At 47.3% G+C, this 15000-nt stretch overlaps 1 protein-coding gene across 1 annotated transcript; it reads left to right on the top strand.

Moving 5' to 3' along the window:
- Positions 1-403: 403 nt before the first annotated feature.
- On the top strand, positions 404-14701 carry LOC108507430 (neprilysin-like; the record flags this gene model as incomplete). The annotated part of the gene is made up of 10 exons (XM_017835402.1): positions 404-441; positions 3126-3290; positions 4384-4419; positions 7763-7924; positions 8829-8909; positions 9643-9738; positions 9844-9962; positions 10564-10629; positions 13104-13238; positions 14600-14701. Coding segments are annotated over exons 2-10 (954 nt in total), but the record flags the coding sequence as incomplete, so codon positions are not given.
- Between the last annotated feature and the right edge of the window lie 299 nt (positions 14702-15000).

Here is a 15000-nt window from a genome sequence, read left to right as displayed (position 1 = left end):
TCCCCCGCGCTCCCCCGCCCTGCCCTGGCCGCTGCCCCGGGGGCGGCTCGGCGAGGTGCTGAGCGCGGCTCGGCGGGGCGGGGGGGTTGTTTGTTTGTTTCCTGCCCCATCCCATTTTTATGATCGCGAAGAGGAAGAAGCCTTCAGGTCACCCAGAGAACTGCTGGGCCGGCGGACAAGGGCTCCTTTGATCGGCTCGGCTCGGCGGGCGCGGGCAGCGGGAGCGCCCCGGGCGCGGATGTCCCGGCCATGCGGGCGCCCCGCGGCCGGGGGCCGCCCGGCACAGCCCCGCTAGCCTAAGCCTGAGCCTAAGCCCGAGCCTAAACCTAACCCCGCGCCGCCTTCCCCCGGGACCCGCGGGCGCAGACCCGCCGCCTCCGCCCGGCGCCGCCCGGGGATGTGCGTGGCGGCCCCGCGGCCGGAGCCCTGCGAGCGCAGCGGGTGAGTGCGGGGACGGGGCTGCGGGAGCGGGGCGGGCGAACGGACGGACGGACGGACGGACGAGTCCCCGCGCGGCTCCCCGAGCCGGCAGCCCCAGCGCGGTGCTCCCCGAGCCGGACGCGGGGTCCGCAGCAGCGCCCCGAGCCCGCGGGACGCTCCGGCGGGGCCGCTCCGGGCAGCGGCTGCAGCCGAGAGCCCTCCCCGCCCTGGGCGGCCCGGCCCGGCCCCACGCACCTCCCCGCGGGGCCGGGGCTCTGCGGGCTCCGGGGCTGTCCCGGGCTCCGGGGCTCTCCCAGGCTCCGGGGCTACGCCGGGGCTGTGCCGGGAGAGGTGCATCCCCCCGAGGGGCTGCCCCCGGCGCTGCCCCGCCGTGCCCGCTGTAGCCCATGTATCTGCACGGGACAGGCGGCCCAACTTAGCGAGAAAAAAAACTATTCTCGTGACGTGCTGCATTTTCTGTAGAAGCGAACGCTGGGAACCAAGTAAGCCACAAGCCGATTTTCAACGTGCCCATCCCAAAACCAAAAGATAACGCATTAATTAACTCCCCGTACCTCCTAGATCAGGATCAATCAAAATATCGTCAGCTCTCTGCGGTGTCTAAGCTTTGGTAGGCAGAGCAAAGGGGAATCACAGAAGCACTAAGAGAAGTGTAAGAAAAACACAATACCAAGGCTTGTATCTGCTTAAATTACTCCTACACTTTCGCTGTGCTTGCAGTTAGCGCATAAAGCAGCTTTTACCTGGTGTTCGTTAATGCAGATGGGATCAACTCCTTAAATAACTACAAGTAAAAATTAGTCAGATGCCTAGGACGCGAGGAAGAGTCCTGCAGGGACAGAAAGATTAGCTCACTTGGAAAAACTTAGCTGACTGCAAGGGACGTATTCGCACATGAAAGGTGCAGTGTTTCCTGCTGCTCTACTGAACTGTGTTCTCAGTGCTCAGTCACCCCCCGAGTCAGGAGATAAGCATCATTGCTTAAATGAGGCTCCAGGTATTCAGGGGATTCTGGCGACTGGTCAGTATTTAGACCATGTAAATAGCTTTTTTTGCTGCTTAATATGACTGAAAGTGAGAAGGGGATAATAGTTAATTTGCTTTTTTATTATCTATGAACTTTTATCTTGCAGTTAATGCAGGGCAGATTTCTCACTCCTTTACCTGGTTCTGTGGGATTTCAGTCCTGTGCCTCACAAACCACTGTCTCATTTGACCAAAAAAACTACTCATCAGAGAAAAACAGCAACTCATGAGGCACGTGAAAGCAGTTGTACTGGTGCCTGTAGGTGTTGAAAGACATAGGCTGGGCAGACCTTGCAGGATTCCAGCCTCCTGAGCCATGGAAGAGCTGCGATTCTGGCACTGCCAGTCACCTCCTGCATCCTGATGTCCCAGGAGTAGTGACAGAAGGGGAGACGAGACACTTTAAAGGGAAGTAAAATGGTCTCTTTTTTCATTTAGAGGAACAGTGTCAGGGAAACAGGGGGTCCAGATGAAAAGCACAGACTGGGTTATGTGACAGACTGCTGCAGTTCGAGGAGACTAAGATGAACAGAAGTCAGCAATACAGCAAAGTAGTTTAAAATAATGAAGTTCAATTCTTGGACTGGAATGGATGCAGAGACTGAGAAGGGTCCCTCGCTGACTTAGAGAAGGGAAATGCTGTAGCGAAGGGTGACCTTTGTGTGAGGGGTCTGGTGAATGTGGGTGTTCCCATTATCTGCCCCAGCGAATGGGAAGGGTGTGTGCTCTGTTTTGGATGTAAAGAGCCCCAGGAAATGCCGCAAGTTTCCATTGTGAAATACTGAGAAATACATTGCTGTACGTGTAGGAATTGGGATCTCTGTCGGTGGAGGGAACTCTGGCCCTGGATAAGTGGGAGCAGACCAAGGGAGAGCACAGACCTGCCACCAGCAGCACTGCAAAGGTGGCCCGGTTACCTCTAAGGAGCAAAAGAAATACAACCTTAAATTGTACTGCCTGAGTTCCCCCCGTGAGCCCGAGCCTGTTCCCACTGTCACCAGCGTTGCGTGACTCCTGTTTCACACAGCTCTAACCTCAAAAGACAGGCCTGGTTGCAGTTCTTTAAAAATTGCTGTGAAGACTCACTATCTTCAGTGTGAATTTGACAGGCTCCCAGCAGAGCCTGAGTTTTTTTTCTATTTTTAGAGCCAGCTGTAAAGCTGTAGTCAAGAACTGCTTACATAATATTTTAAGAAATGACAGCCAAGCACAATGGCATATTTTGACCTTTGGCATTAGATAAGTAATTGGCAGATTAAGTTAATTTTTATTCAAGCAGAGAGACTTGCTTTTCACTTGCTTGTGAACTCCTGTACCTTCACACCAGATTAAACCTCACGGGTAAATTTTCAAAACAGATTTTGGTTTGTTGCCCTTCCTCTTCCCTCTGGTGTGAAGGAAGCTCCTCCACGGGAAGGAACATCTCCGTGCTGCTCTCCATCAATGACAGGGAGTGCGTGGTACGTTGTGGGGGTGGGGGTGTGCACGGGCCTGACAGCAGGGCAGGATTCCACAGTTCCTGACTGACAATCCAGCAGCGCTACAAAGAATCTGAAAACTCACCTAGAAAGCATCTTTGGTGCTGTGTAGCTGAGGAGCAGGTTCCAAACCTGTGGCTCAGTGTGGGTGCTCAGGGAATATTCCCTTCTCCTTTGCAGACTGGGTTATGGGCAAGTCAGAAAGCCAGATGGATATAACTGAAATGAACGCTCCCAAGCCAAAGAAGGGGCGATGGAGTGGCCTGGAGGTCGGGCTGGCCGTGGTGGCAGCGCTGTTGGCCATCGTGGCCGTCACCATGATCGTCCTGTACGCCACCTACGACGGTGAGTACGCGGCACCCCCCTGGAGGGGCAGGCACCGAGGGACAGGAGGGGGTTTAAGATGTTATCTGAAATGTAAAGCTTGAAACTGCTTCTTTCCAACCAGGACTCTCGGTAAGTTCATTTGTTCGTGCAAAGTTGTGGTAAACACAAACCATCTGCTTGTTCTAGGGAATACTTCTGTTTGTAATTAATGCCTCAGTAAGCAAAACCCCACCAATTACAACACTGGGGAAGAAAACAAACTCCAGGGCTCCCTTCGTGTTCCTGGAGATGTAGGAAAATCCTATTTTTCCTTTTGCAGGCTGTTGCAGCAGGGACTCTCAGTGAGTGTAGTGATCCTGAGAGGTTTTGTGCTTCAGCAGCCAGAGCAAAACACTGGAAAGTACTTCCATTCAGGGGTAAATACCCTGACAAGCTTTGGAAAAGACAATACAGAGAAGCTAAAATTTCCATTTGGGGTCAAACTAGAATGTTTCCTTATATAGGGAATTAAGTGTTTTGTTTCATTTTAAATTACTTAATAATTTTGTTTAAACTTTTTATTGAGGTCTAGTTCAATCATGGAATGGAAAAATGTCATTCTGAAATGAAAAATAAAAAAAGTTTTATTTCTAAAGACTCAAAAGGAAACATTTTCATGTTCCTGAACCTTGTTTTTTGTTTAGAGGACTTAAGAGTGAATGTCTCAGAATTTTTGTAGAATTCCCCCCAGATCCTTTTGTCACTGTAAGGTATTGCTACGTTCAAATTGACTTTGCAACTGTCTCCAGTCCATGTGCTATTTTTCTCTGAATTTCTGTTTTAAAAATAGCATTTTGCCCACCTCCAATTGATTGATAGGACATTTTCCTCTGATGACCACAAAAATTCCACATGATGACTGACTAGCACTGAATGACCCTAAAGGGATGAAGATGATGGTATTTTTAGAGCCTGATCCTATAAATATTCCCTTACTGAGTGTAAAGTGTCCATTCATATTTATCTTACTGTACACTGCAGTTAAATTGACTGTCAATGAAAATACTTACAGTAGGTTTTATTATATTGACATTTAGTAAAGAATTAAGAATACGATTGTATTCTCTTTTAGATGGGGTTTGCAAGACAGCAGACTGCATAAAATCAGGTAAGAATGGAAATACATACCTTTTAAATTAATTTATGTCTTTATAAGCAAAATTGCTACTGTGGAATGTTCCACTTCTCTGCAGACAAGTATGGCACATGCAGGCATGGCATCTGCTACCCCACATGATTTTCTTAGCATAGTTCTCCTACAAAAGTAAAATCTTGTGCTGTGGAACTGTCAGATCTTACAAAACCATCCTTCATGTCCAAAAAATTACAAATTTTATAGTCTGACAAGCTAACTTCATCCTTCAGTAACAACTGCATGAAAATTCTTCATTTACCTGCTGAACTCTGCTAGAGAACTGCTAGAGAATGCCCCAGGGAAATGCAGAGTTCCATGCTATGTATCCTCTTGTAGGAGGGGAAGGGGTTGTTATCTGGGCTCTCCCTTTCCCCTCACCTCTAGTTCTCTTGGCCTGTTTTCTTCTCCACATCAATTCACACTGTTTTGGGGTTTTTTTGCCTAATTTACTTCTAGATCACAGAATGACAGAATCACAGAATGGTTTAGGTTGGCAGGGACACCTTCCACTAGCCCAGGCTGCTCCAAGCCCTGTCCAACCTGGCCTTAGACACTTCCAGGGATGGGGCAGCCACAGCTTCTCTGGGCAATCTTTCAGTTCTTAAGTTGAAACCCTCTTTCAGTTTAAAGCCATTAAATGTCCCCACTCTCTTTATAACACTCCCTCCACCTCATTCCTAGGCTCAGGAGGAGCCCCTCTCTCTCATTTCTCAAGAGAAGGGAGCACTTATCTGGCTGTGCCAACATGTATTTCACAGGGGCTCTGTGCCAGCTCTGCCTTCTCCTTTCAAGCCATTTTCCATCATGCCCTTGCAGAGTTCTCTCCACGGAAGGAGGAGAGCCCTGCTCTGCCAAGGTGGAATCACCTGCTCTATCTGTGACAGGGCTCTTTTTTCATGGTGTGTTTTTCTGGGAAGCTTCTGAAGACGCGGCCTCTGAAATCCCTCTTTGGGTGTGACCTTGGGGCAGTTGTTCATTCCTTTTTCTTTCTCCACCCCTGTGGAATAACTTGGCTACCAAGTTCACAAAGGCTGTGGCCCCGTCACAGAGGTTGCCAGGGGATCTAAACCAGCAGCTCATACCATGGCTCATTTCCCAGCACTGAACTCTCACCCCACTGAGCAAACACGTTGCCTGTTGCTCAGCCTTGGTACCTCCCATGAGCAGCATCATGGGATGGCTCCATGTTATCTCGTGTCATGAGCACCGTGGGACTCTTACACGGGTTCCCTGCATCATCACTGCCCCTCTGCAACACAGGCGAGTTCAGCCCTGGGCTCTTTCCTTCGTTTCAGTCTCATTTTAGACAGTAGCCAGAGCAGCCCTGGGAGTTGTCCCCACACCTCAGTCCTGCTGGAGGCCCCCGTTGGTGAAGCCCCAAGGCAGTCCCAAGCTCAGGAACTGCACATTGTCACCAGCACGCTCTAAATATAGGATTTATTTCAGGTGGTCATCACTGTCTTTTCATGACACTTCCAAGGTGTTTTCCTCCCACCATGAAAGCTCGTGCTGTGGTTTGGAATATGATCAATTTAGTTATCTACTGGATTTTTTTCATCTCTGGGGATGCTCATTTTCAGCTAAATATACATGTCTGCTAAAAAGGAGCTCAGATAGACTACGTGGTGATGAACCAACTCCAGAGGATAAGCAGGAAAAGTTTGGAGAAATGAGGCACAATGTAAAATGAAGAGCTAGCAAGAAGTGCCTAAACTAATTGAGCAGAATGGTTTCACTCTTTTCTGCTTTTGTTAAAAGCTTTAACAGCATTTAACCACTGGAAAATAATGAAGATATTGATAGAGCATTTGCGAGAAGAGCTTCCAATAAATGACCAGCAATAAAAATGTAATGAGAAGTCAACTGGTCATAGGCAGGGTAAAATCTCAGTAAGAGCATGGTGGTGTTACCCATGGATGGGGGAGATCCCCTGCAGGGTGGCACAGCACACACCATGGAATGGGACACTGGAGCACTTTTTGGCTGAGCTGACACTCTGCTCATTTCCCTGAGCTCAGACATCAGAAATGCCTGGTGAGCACAGGGGATTTTGATCTCTCCCCTGTTTCACCTAGGTAAGCACATTGTGTTGCTCCTGTATCCTCCCCAGGTCACCAGCTGTTATGACAGGTTAAATTACTTTATTTGTAAGCTATTACAGCAACAACTGGCACTGTTGCTTTAATAGCAACTGGAGTACTACAGTAAAATTAATCATTAAAAGTAATTGAGATAAGGCTTTACATTTTCAGTACAGGTAGGCAACTGAGTAAACCAGTGACCACAATCTGGGTGGGAGAGGAATAGGAAAGAGAAAAAGCCCAGAAGGTTTATGGGCAGCTGGTGGGAAACTCCCATCAAGGAACTGGGTTTCACTGGAGAATCCGGTGTCACGATCGGTCAGTGACCAGTTGTCCTGGACAAGGCACTTCATGAGGGTCAACAGGGACAGCAAGAGGCACTATCAATTCTAGAGTAAAATGTGGAGTAAAAAAAGTGAGTGTAGCTTCAGGAAAGTATCAACAGAAAAACCTTCCTGACAAGAACTTAAAAGGTCCAACAAAGTCAATATTTTACTGAAATAGCCTGGATTCAGTTGAGCCTACATCCTACTCAAACAATTCCAGCTTTACCTCTGCCATGTCTCGTGCCTTTAATGCCCCTTTTCACCCCACTTCAATACAAAGAAGGGTAAGTCAGACAATGAAACATTTACAGTTCATTTAGAACTGAGCGGCCACTGCAGGCAGCAGCACCCTCGACTCATTCACCCCTCAGCAAACACAGGCAACCGGAGAGTGTGGAGGCCGTGCTCAGTCAGGAACAGGAACAGCCATTCCTTGCTCTTTGCTCTGCAACAGTCAAGTGGGCTTCCCCTGTTCTGAACCGAATGTATTTGTGGGCTCCCCATTCCGAGCACACACCCCGGTGACCGTCCCCTGTCCGTGTGTGACTGTCCCCTGTCCGTGTGTGACTGTCCCCTGTCTGTGTGTCCCCGGTGACCATTCCCTGTCCATGTGTGATCATGTGTGATTGTTCCCTGTCCGTGTGTCCCCGGTGACCGTCCCCTGTGACCGTTCCCTGTCCATGTGTGACCATTCCCTGTCCGTGTGTCCCCAGTGACCATTCCCTGTCCATGTGTGACTGTTCCCTGTCCATGTGTCCCCAGTGACCATCCCCTGTGACCGTCCCCTGTCCGTGTGTGACCGTCCCCTGTCCATGTGTGACTGTCCCCTGTCCGTGTGTGACTGTCCCCTGTCCGTGTGTGACCGTCCCCTGTCCATGTGTGACCATCCTCTGTCTGTGTGTCCCGCAGCCGCCCGGATCCTGGAGAACATGGACCCCAGTGCCCAGCCCTGCGGGGACTTCTACCAGTTTGCCTGCGGGGGGTGGCTGCGCAGGAACGTCATCCCCGAGACCAGCTCCCGTTATAGCAACTTTGACATTTTGAGAGACGAACTAGAGGTCGTTCTAAAAGGTCAGTGGGGTTTGTTTGTGGGCCATGTAAAGTTTCTTCTTTGCCTTTACATGTTATCCTAAGGAGTTGTGGTTTTCTAGCAAAGCTGAAAATACCACCAGATATTTTGGGGTTTGTGTTCAGTGCCCCAAACTGTTTGCTTGGAGAAGGCTGTGGGAGTTATGCTGCTGTGTCTGGCACTGGGGCAGAGCTGACCAGACCTGCCCTGTCTGGTATCTGCTTATTATAACCACTGAAATGCCTACCCTGACCCTCATGCACTGACACAGCAGCCAGGCAGGTGAAGGAGGAGGAGGTCTGCCCGTGCCCACACCAGCTGGAATGCTGGAAGCTGCTCCTCAGCAGCCCTATGCCCTGCATAGCTGTATTCCATCAGAAATCCCAAAGAACAGGCAAGCCATTTCCCAACCAGTCGCACCATAAACTTGCAAACATTTCTTTTTCCACAAAATGCAACAGTGTCAAATGGTGCACAATTCCCTTTTTCAGACAAGAATAACAGAGTCAAAGAAGTCAGTTTATAAACCCTCTCCAAACCTCTCTCTCCACACTGAACATCCTTTTTTTACTTCACCTATCTCCTGGTTTTGCCAGCTGTGCCTTCACATGATAGCCTGGCCTCCTAAAAACTGCCCCTGGAAAGTCAGAGCATTTGTGTTTCACCAAAGGTGACCCACAGAGTATCTCCTGACTCCTCTATGCTCAGCTTATTAACACAGACCGATGTAATCACAAGGCACTGAACCTCCAGAGCTTTCCCCCCTCAGCTTTTGAAAGGCAAAGCCCCCTGGCATTAGGGCTGGCACAGAGTATTTCCCATCCCCCTCAGGGCTGTGTGCCCTCCTTCCCTCAGCACTCCCAGCCCAGCTCAGCCATCAGCACACACTTGCTGTCTGTGTTTCAGATGTCCTCGACACCCCCAGCACCAAGGACATCCCTGCAGTGCAGAAGGCAAAAACTCTGTACAGGTCCTGCATTAATGAAAGTAAGTGTCTCCTGAGTTTACTGCATTGACATCAGCCAAAGAATCGCACCTCCTCACACAGCTCTGCCTGTAGCCCAGCCTGTGCAGAATCTGTCAGAAATTCTTTGTGAAAACTACAGTGCATCCATCCTAGAGAGTCAAACAGGAACGTTAATTGTAAAGTGAGCACTGTATCTCCTGCTTTACTAGCTATGGTATCTTAGGTGAGATTACATTACTCTTCAGTTACTAGTTTGCTGCAGATATTTAAACTCAAATCCTTTCAGTTAAATATGAGTTAATTCTTTTGTAGAAATTAGCAGGGATGAGGTGAAAGCTCCGTGGCATTACCAGGCTGTGGGAAGACAGGGAGACCATTTAATTCAAGAGTCTGAGCTGGGCTCTGCCACTGGAACAAAGAGCAGTAAAACAGTTTGCAGGGCTTCCTAAATCACGTATTTATAGTTTTTATAATGTTATTAATACTTCTCAAAACTATTATTTCGAGCTCTCTGCAGAGAGAAAAGACAATAGTTCTTCAATGTCATGGCTGCAAGGATGTGCACATGCTGTTTGCATCACGACTGGAATGTCTTCACATTAAATGTTAAAGCAGAGTCATCCATCAGAGCAAACTGCTGCTGTGGTGATGGGGGAAACAGAGTTCCCAGCTTCATTGTTCCAAACTCATTATAATATATAACATTTGTGGGGTTTAAAATGTCATGGTAACCCATTTTGTTTTTTCCAAAAGCTGCCATTGATAGCAGAGGTGGAGGGCCTTTAATCAGTTTATTGCCAAATGTGTCTGACTGGCCTGTAGCATCAACTGACTGGGAGGCTTCCTATGGTAAGACAACCTGTGCTTATTTCTTTTCAGTTAAAATATCTAAATTACTGTGGGTTTTATTGCTTACCAGAAATCACAACTGAACACACCTTTCCTTTTGCTTAGGTACTGCCTGGACAGCTGAGGCAGCTATTGCACAGCTCAACTCCAGATATGGGAAAAAGGTCCTTATTAATTTTTTTGTGGGCACAGACGATAAGAATTCCACAGCATACATCATCCATGTAAGTCTCCCTGGGGGCCAGGACTTGCTGATCATAAAAGTGCAGCAAATAACCAGAAGCGAAATGGGAACCACCAGCAACACCAGTGATCTGAATTTACCAGAGCATGTTGGAGATGAACTGGTGAATCAATGTAGTTTCAACTTCAGTCCTCTGTTTCCCAGTGCCCTGTCTGTTCTCCAGGTTGACATCCTTGTTCTGTGCACTCATCCCCTGTTATTTTCAGTGAGATGGGGAATAACACAGAAGTTACAGGAGCAAAGGGCCAGTCTCTCCTGTTGCTGGGTAGATGGATCCATGAGCATTTCACATGTACGAATTCCAGAGGTGCAGGAACTGCCTGGCTTCTCTAGGGGCTGTTCTGTCACCTGGACTTCACCTATTTTCACACTGGTTACCAGCAGCTTGCAATGTAACAGAAAAAGAGACTGAAAAGAAAGGCAAAAAGTATAGGGAGAGTGAAAAGAATTAAAGGTGAGGATGAGAGAGAAACTTCCCTATGGCCAGAGTGAAGCCCCAGCACCTGTAATTCCCAAACGAGAGTACAATGCTCTGCCATTTCATCCTGAAGTAACTTTTCCATTTTTGTTTGCATTTTCAGATTGATCAGCCTGGCCTGGGCCTGCCTTCCCGGGACTACTACGAGTGCACTGGGGCATACAAAGAGGTAAGGTGGGGACACATCACTGAGGACATTTCAGAGGGTTTAGGCTGTATTTTCAAGGCAGACACATCCTCAGGAGTGGGCATGAGTGAAGGACAGAACAGTCTTTCCTCAAAGAGATTCCAGTGCTGCCCCTGGAAAACATCCCTGGGAGAATGAGGGAAACTGGAAGGGAAAGGTGATGATAATGAGCATTTAACCAAGGTTACAGTAACAGGCTTGGGGAGAGAAACAGAACCATTCAGAGCCCAAGACACACTTTTCTGCACGAAAGATCCGAAAAGATCACAGTCCTCTACATCAACTGTAGCTAAAGTATGTGATACCACTGGAATTGCTCAGATACCTGAAACCTCACATGGTCTCCTTTAATTCCTCTTTACTCATTACTGGTACATGCTCTCATTAACCTGTTAGCACTGACACTGTATCTCTGTTGCTAATCTGGGATGTGCTTCAAGTCCTTGGGAACTGCAGTGTCTGTGTTTGCTGAAGTCATGGAGCTGAAACTGCTACCACAGTGACCTTTAATTACCTGCTTTTCTTCTGTGTAATTAAATGCAGAAGCAATGAGAAAGTGTACAAACCATTTTGGGTTTGTTTGTGTTTTGCTGACCTGCCACCAGTTAATAGTGATTACATTTAATTACAGATCACATGGTCATAAAAGACAGTCATTGCCACCTGAACCGTTCAGCTCCATGAGTATTCCACATGTGAAGGGGATGGCCTTTGGGAGCTGGCTCAGGGAGCACCACCTGCTCCTTCCTTGTGCTGTGTCAGCTGCAGCACTGGGACACAATTCCACAGTTCCCGTCCTAATCTCTGACCTGTCTGAGTATCAGCTTTGCACAGCAGAGGAGGAAGGACTCTGAAACCCCAGCTTTATGACTGCCAGGCAGGTTCCCATACCCTCCCCATTCCCATGACTGCTCCAAGGGAGGGCAGTTCCCTTCCATGCCCACAGTCCAACAGAGGCTGTTCCTGGCTCCGGTTCCTGCTGTGTCACTGCACTCTGGGACTGTCCACAGCAAACACCAGCTCTGCCTCCCGCCCTTCAACCTCTGCCTCCCTCAGGGCTCCCCACTCAGACACACGGGTGGGACCTGGCAATAAAATCATCTTGTCCTGTGAGATACAGGACAGCTCAGCTCACACAGGAGCGACTCGGCCTTTCCCTCTGGAATATCTGACACTCTTTATTCAGGGCATCTGGAATTAGCTGACTGAGTTCTTTGCCACCTGACCTAAGAGCTGTACTTTAGGACAAAAACAAAGTCCACAGACTGGTGCCTGAAAGGCTCTGTTGACTTCCTGGTGTGGGGTAATATCTGTACTGAATTTTCAGGTGTTTTTTCCAGGCTTGCTATGCACTGTCTGTCGTGACTCATTGTAGCTCTGTGGTTTCATGGGCTCTCCTCTTTCATTACCAATGGCACTGAGAGCTCAGTCCTGCCTCTGGGCACTGTGCTGGCAGGACCTTCTGAGCTGCTCAGTGCCCACACCCCAGCCAGGTACAGCCTGGCACTGCTGCAGGGAGGGAGGGATGCCCAGGAGGGGAGTTCTGGAGTGGCTGCACGTGGGACATTCATTACAGGGGTGTGTCCTGCTGCCCAAGGAGCACAACGTACCAAAATACTGCTATTAATTAAGCTAATGATGTGCACACCTTATTAATCCTAGCTTTAATCACTGGTTTGGGAGATCACAGTATATTGCATAAAACATATATTATTTCATAGCTAATCTAGTATTATGTATTTTTAAAAATTTACATTTATAAAGAATATTGAAAACAGCATTTCTGTTGATAGAAAAGTGGAATAATCAAAAGTGGCTAATCAGAGAGGAATTAGAATAATACTGAGTTCCATAAAATATAATGACACCTGTAGTGATTTGACAGTGGGACATCTGAGATAATTTACTGCCCTATTTACATTCTTATCCTTGGTGAATTCTTTCCTGTTTAATTTAATATATACTATCCTGTCTATAATATACCTAACTTTGGATACAGTGCCATGATTTCCAACTGTTCCCAGAAGCACTAGGAGGCTCACTGCTCTGGGAGTGCTTTTCCCACAATGCTAATTCCCTGGTTTTCTGTTCCTGGGAACACTGCTCTTTGGAAGCGGTATTTTTGGAAGTTGTAATTAAAGTGAGCTAGAAAAACAGGGCTGATGGTTTAAATATGGACGTACAAACGTCTCAACTGCAATAATGAAAACACAGGGCAGTCATTGAGCATGTTTAGCTTTGAACAGCGCTCCAATTACACAACAGTTCTCCATGAGGGAATTTTCAAAGTTAATTTCTAGCTGTGACCTAACAGTATTTCAGAATAAAATTAAACTGTTTAAGTAAGGGATGAAGATCTGTAGTTCATAAAAATAAAGACAAAATCTTAACTATAATCAAGGCATGCTCTGCTCTGAAGAGTTTTGTCTTTAAAATGTTCCTATTTTTCCCTGCAGGCATGTTCTGCCTATGTTGATTTCATGATTTCTGTAGCCAAACTAATCCTACAAGAAAGAAACATTTCTGTCAATGAGGATGAGATTTCTCAGCAAATGAATACAGTCATGGACCTGGAGAAAGAGATTGCCAATGTAAGAAAAACATTTTTAATGTATTCTTTACATAACTGACTTTTTCCAAAATACCTAAGAAAGTTTACTGTAAACTGAGTTAAGTGACCTGCTGGTGGTATTTTGTGGGACCAAAAACGAATGTCACACCTGAGAGGAACACGTCCCAATGCAGACATGTCCTGGAAGGAGCAAGGGAAAGGATCTGAGTTAGCTGTTTGCCAAGGAAATGTTTTACCCTGAGCTGTTCACAGAAGCCCTGCAAGAGGAGACAGAGAGACTTGGGCTCTGTTTGATGTGGTTTGGAGTGTGAGTTTTGGGAGATGCTTTGGGGCCTCTCCTCCCTTTGTCCTGTTTCCCCGTGGGCTGTTTGGATCCCAGAGCAGCAGATTCCCAGCCCTTGGCCTGCCCTGAACACAAAGTCATGTTTGTGCTGCACAAGCTGCTCCACAATGCTGATTGTTCCAAGAAAGAGCATTTTTAATCAAACACTGTTCTCCATTAAAAGGAAAGGGCAAAGGAAAAATAATATCATGAGTTTGACTTTGGAGAAATAGTGAGAATGTGAACTTGCATGGAAAAAACCAAATGGAAACTCAGGCATTCAGAAGCAAACCATGGCTTGTGATTATTAACCTATTGCAGCAGGACCTGAAGCTGAGGATGACTGTGGAACAAGTTAAAGACATATTTTCTAGCTTCAGCTATTTTTCAAGTTACACTGATAGTAAGGGCACACGTTTGGGAAAACCATTTGTATAAACTAAAACCATCTGATTTTGACTTTCTTCACATTTTCCTGAGAATCACAGCCCTGGGTTCAATCAGAGATGGGAAACTATTACTGAATAATGAATTCACTGGAGAAGGATTTTACAGAGGAGTATGAAAGGAACCCACACCTGCAATGTCTCTGCAGCAGTTGCTGCTGACAGAGAGTCCAGCTGGTGCTGGGGAAGCTGCCTCTGCCTTGGGTTTTAACCTTCCATCCAAAACTCAGCATCAGCCTGAGAGTGACTGAAGAGAGCTGGCATTGTGCTCTTGGGAATCTGTTAAAACAGATACAGATAAAAACCCCACTGAACGCACAATAGGAGAGGGGAAGCAGGAGAGAAGGTGGGGATGAGACTTGGCATGACTGATTTTTCAAAACACTTCAGTTGGTAAAATCTGCTGTTCTGGATGCACATATTTAACTCCCTGGTGCAAAGCCACATTGCCCAGAGTAACCCTGAGCCTGTGGAGTGGTGGGTTGTGGCTCCCTGGCTGAGCAGGGCATCCAGAAAGAACACACAGGGTAGCACGTGCATCCTGATCAGAGCCAAAACTCCTGGGGACTGCCTCGGTGCACTCAGTAATTGTCTCATCATTAACTTTGATAGGCAACAACAAAATCTGAAGACAGAAATGATCCGCTTTTGCTCTACAATAAAATGACGTTGGCACAACTCCAAAACAACTTCTCATTGGAAATCAATAATAAGGTGAGTGACCAACAATCTGATATTTTAACCCCTAATTTATCGCTGATGAGATTGAACAGGAAAGCCTGAATTTTTTTTCTGTTAGAGACATTTCTTTCCTAAGCTGAGCTATATTTGCAGTTGAACAGGATTCCTGATGTGCACAGTCATACCTCCACTTCTGATGTCCCTGAACTGGATGTACAGGGCTGTGCCTCTGTACTCGCTGTCCCTCCTGACAGATCTTGCCCTCTACCTCAACATAAAGTAGAGGAAAAAAATATCCATGGCAGGGGGTTGGAACTAGATGATCTTTAAGG

The sequence above is a fragment of the Lepidothrix coronata genome, unplaced genomic scaffold (genome assembly GCF_001604755.1).
Source record: "Lepidothrix coronata isolate B3197 unplaced genomic scaffold, Lepidothrix_coronata-1.0 Scaffold256, whole genome shotgun sequence".
NCBI classification, from domain to species: domain Eukaryota; kingdom Metazoa; phylum Chordata; class Aves; order Passeriformes; family Pipridae; genus Lepidothrix; species Lepidothrix coronata.
The sequence above is the reverse complement of the archived record's forward strand: the minus strand, read 5'-3'. Positions and strand labels throughout refer to the sequence as shown.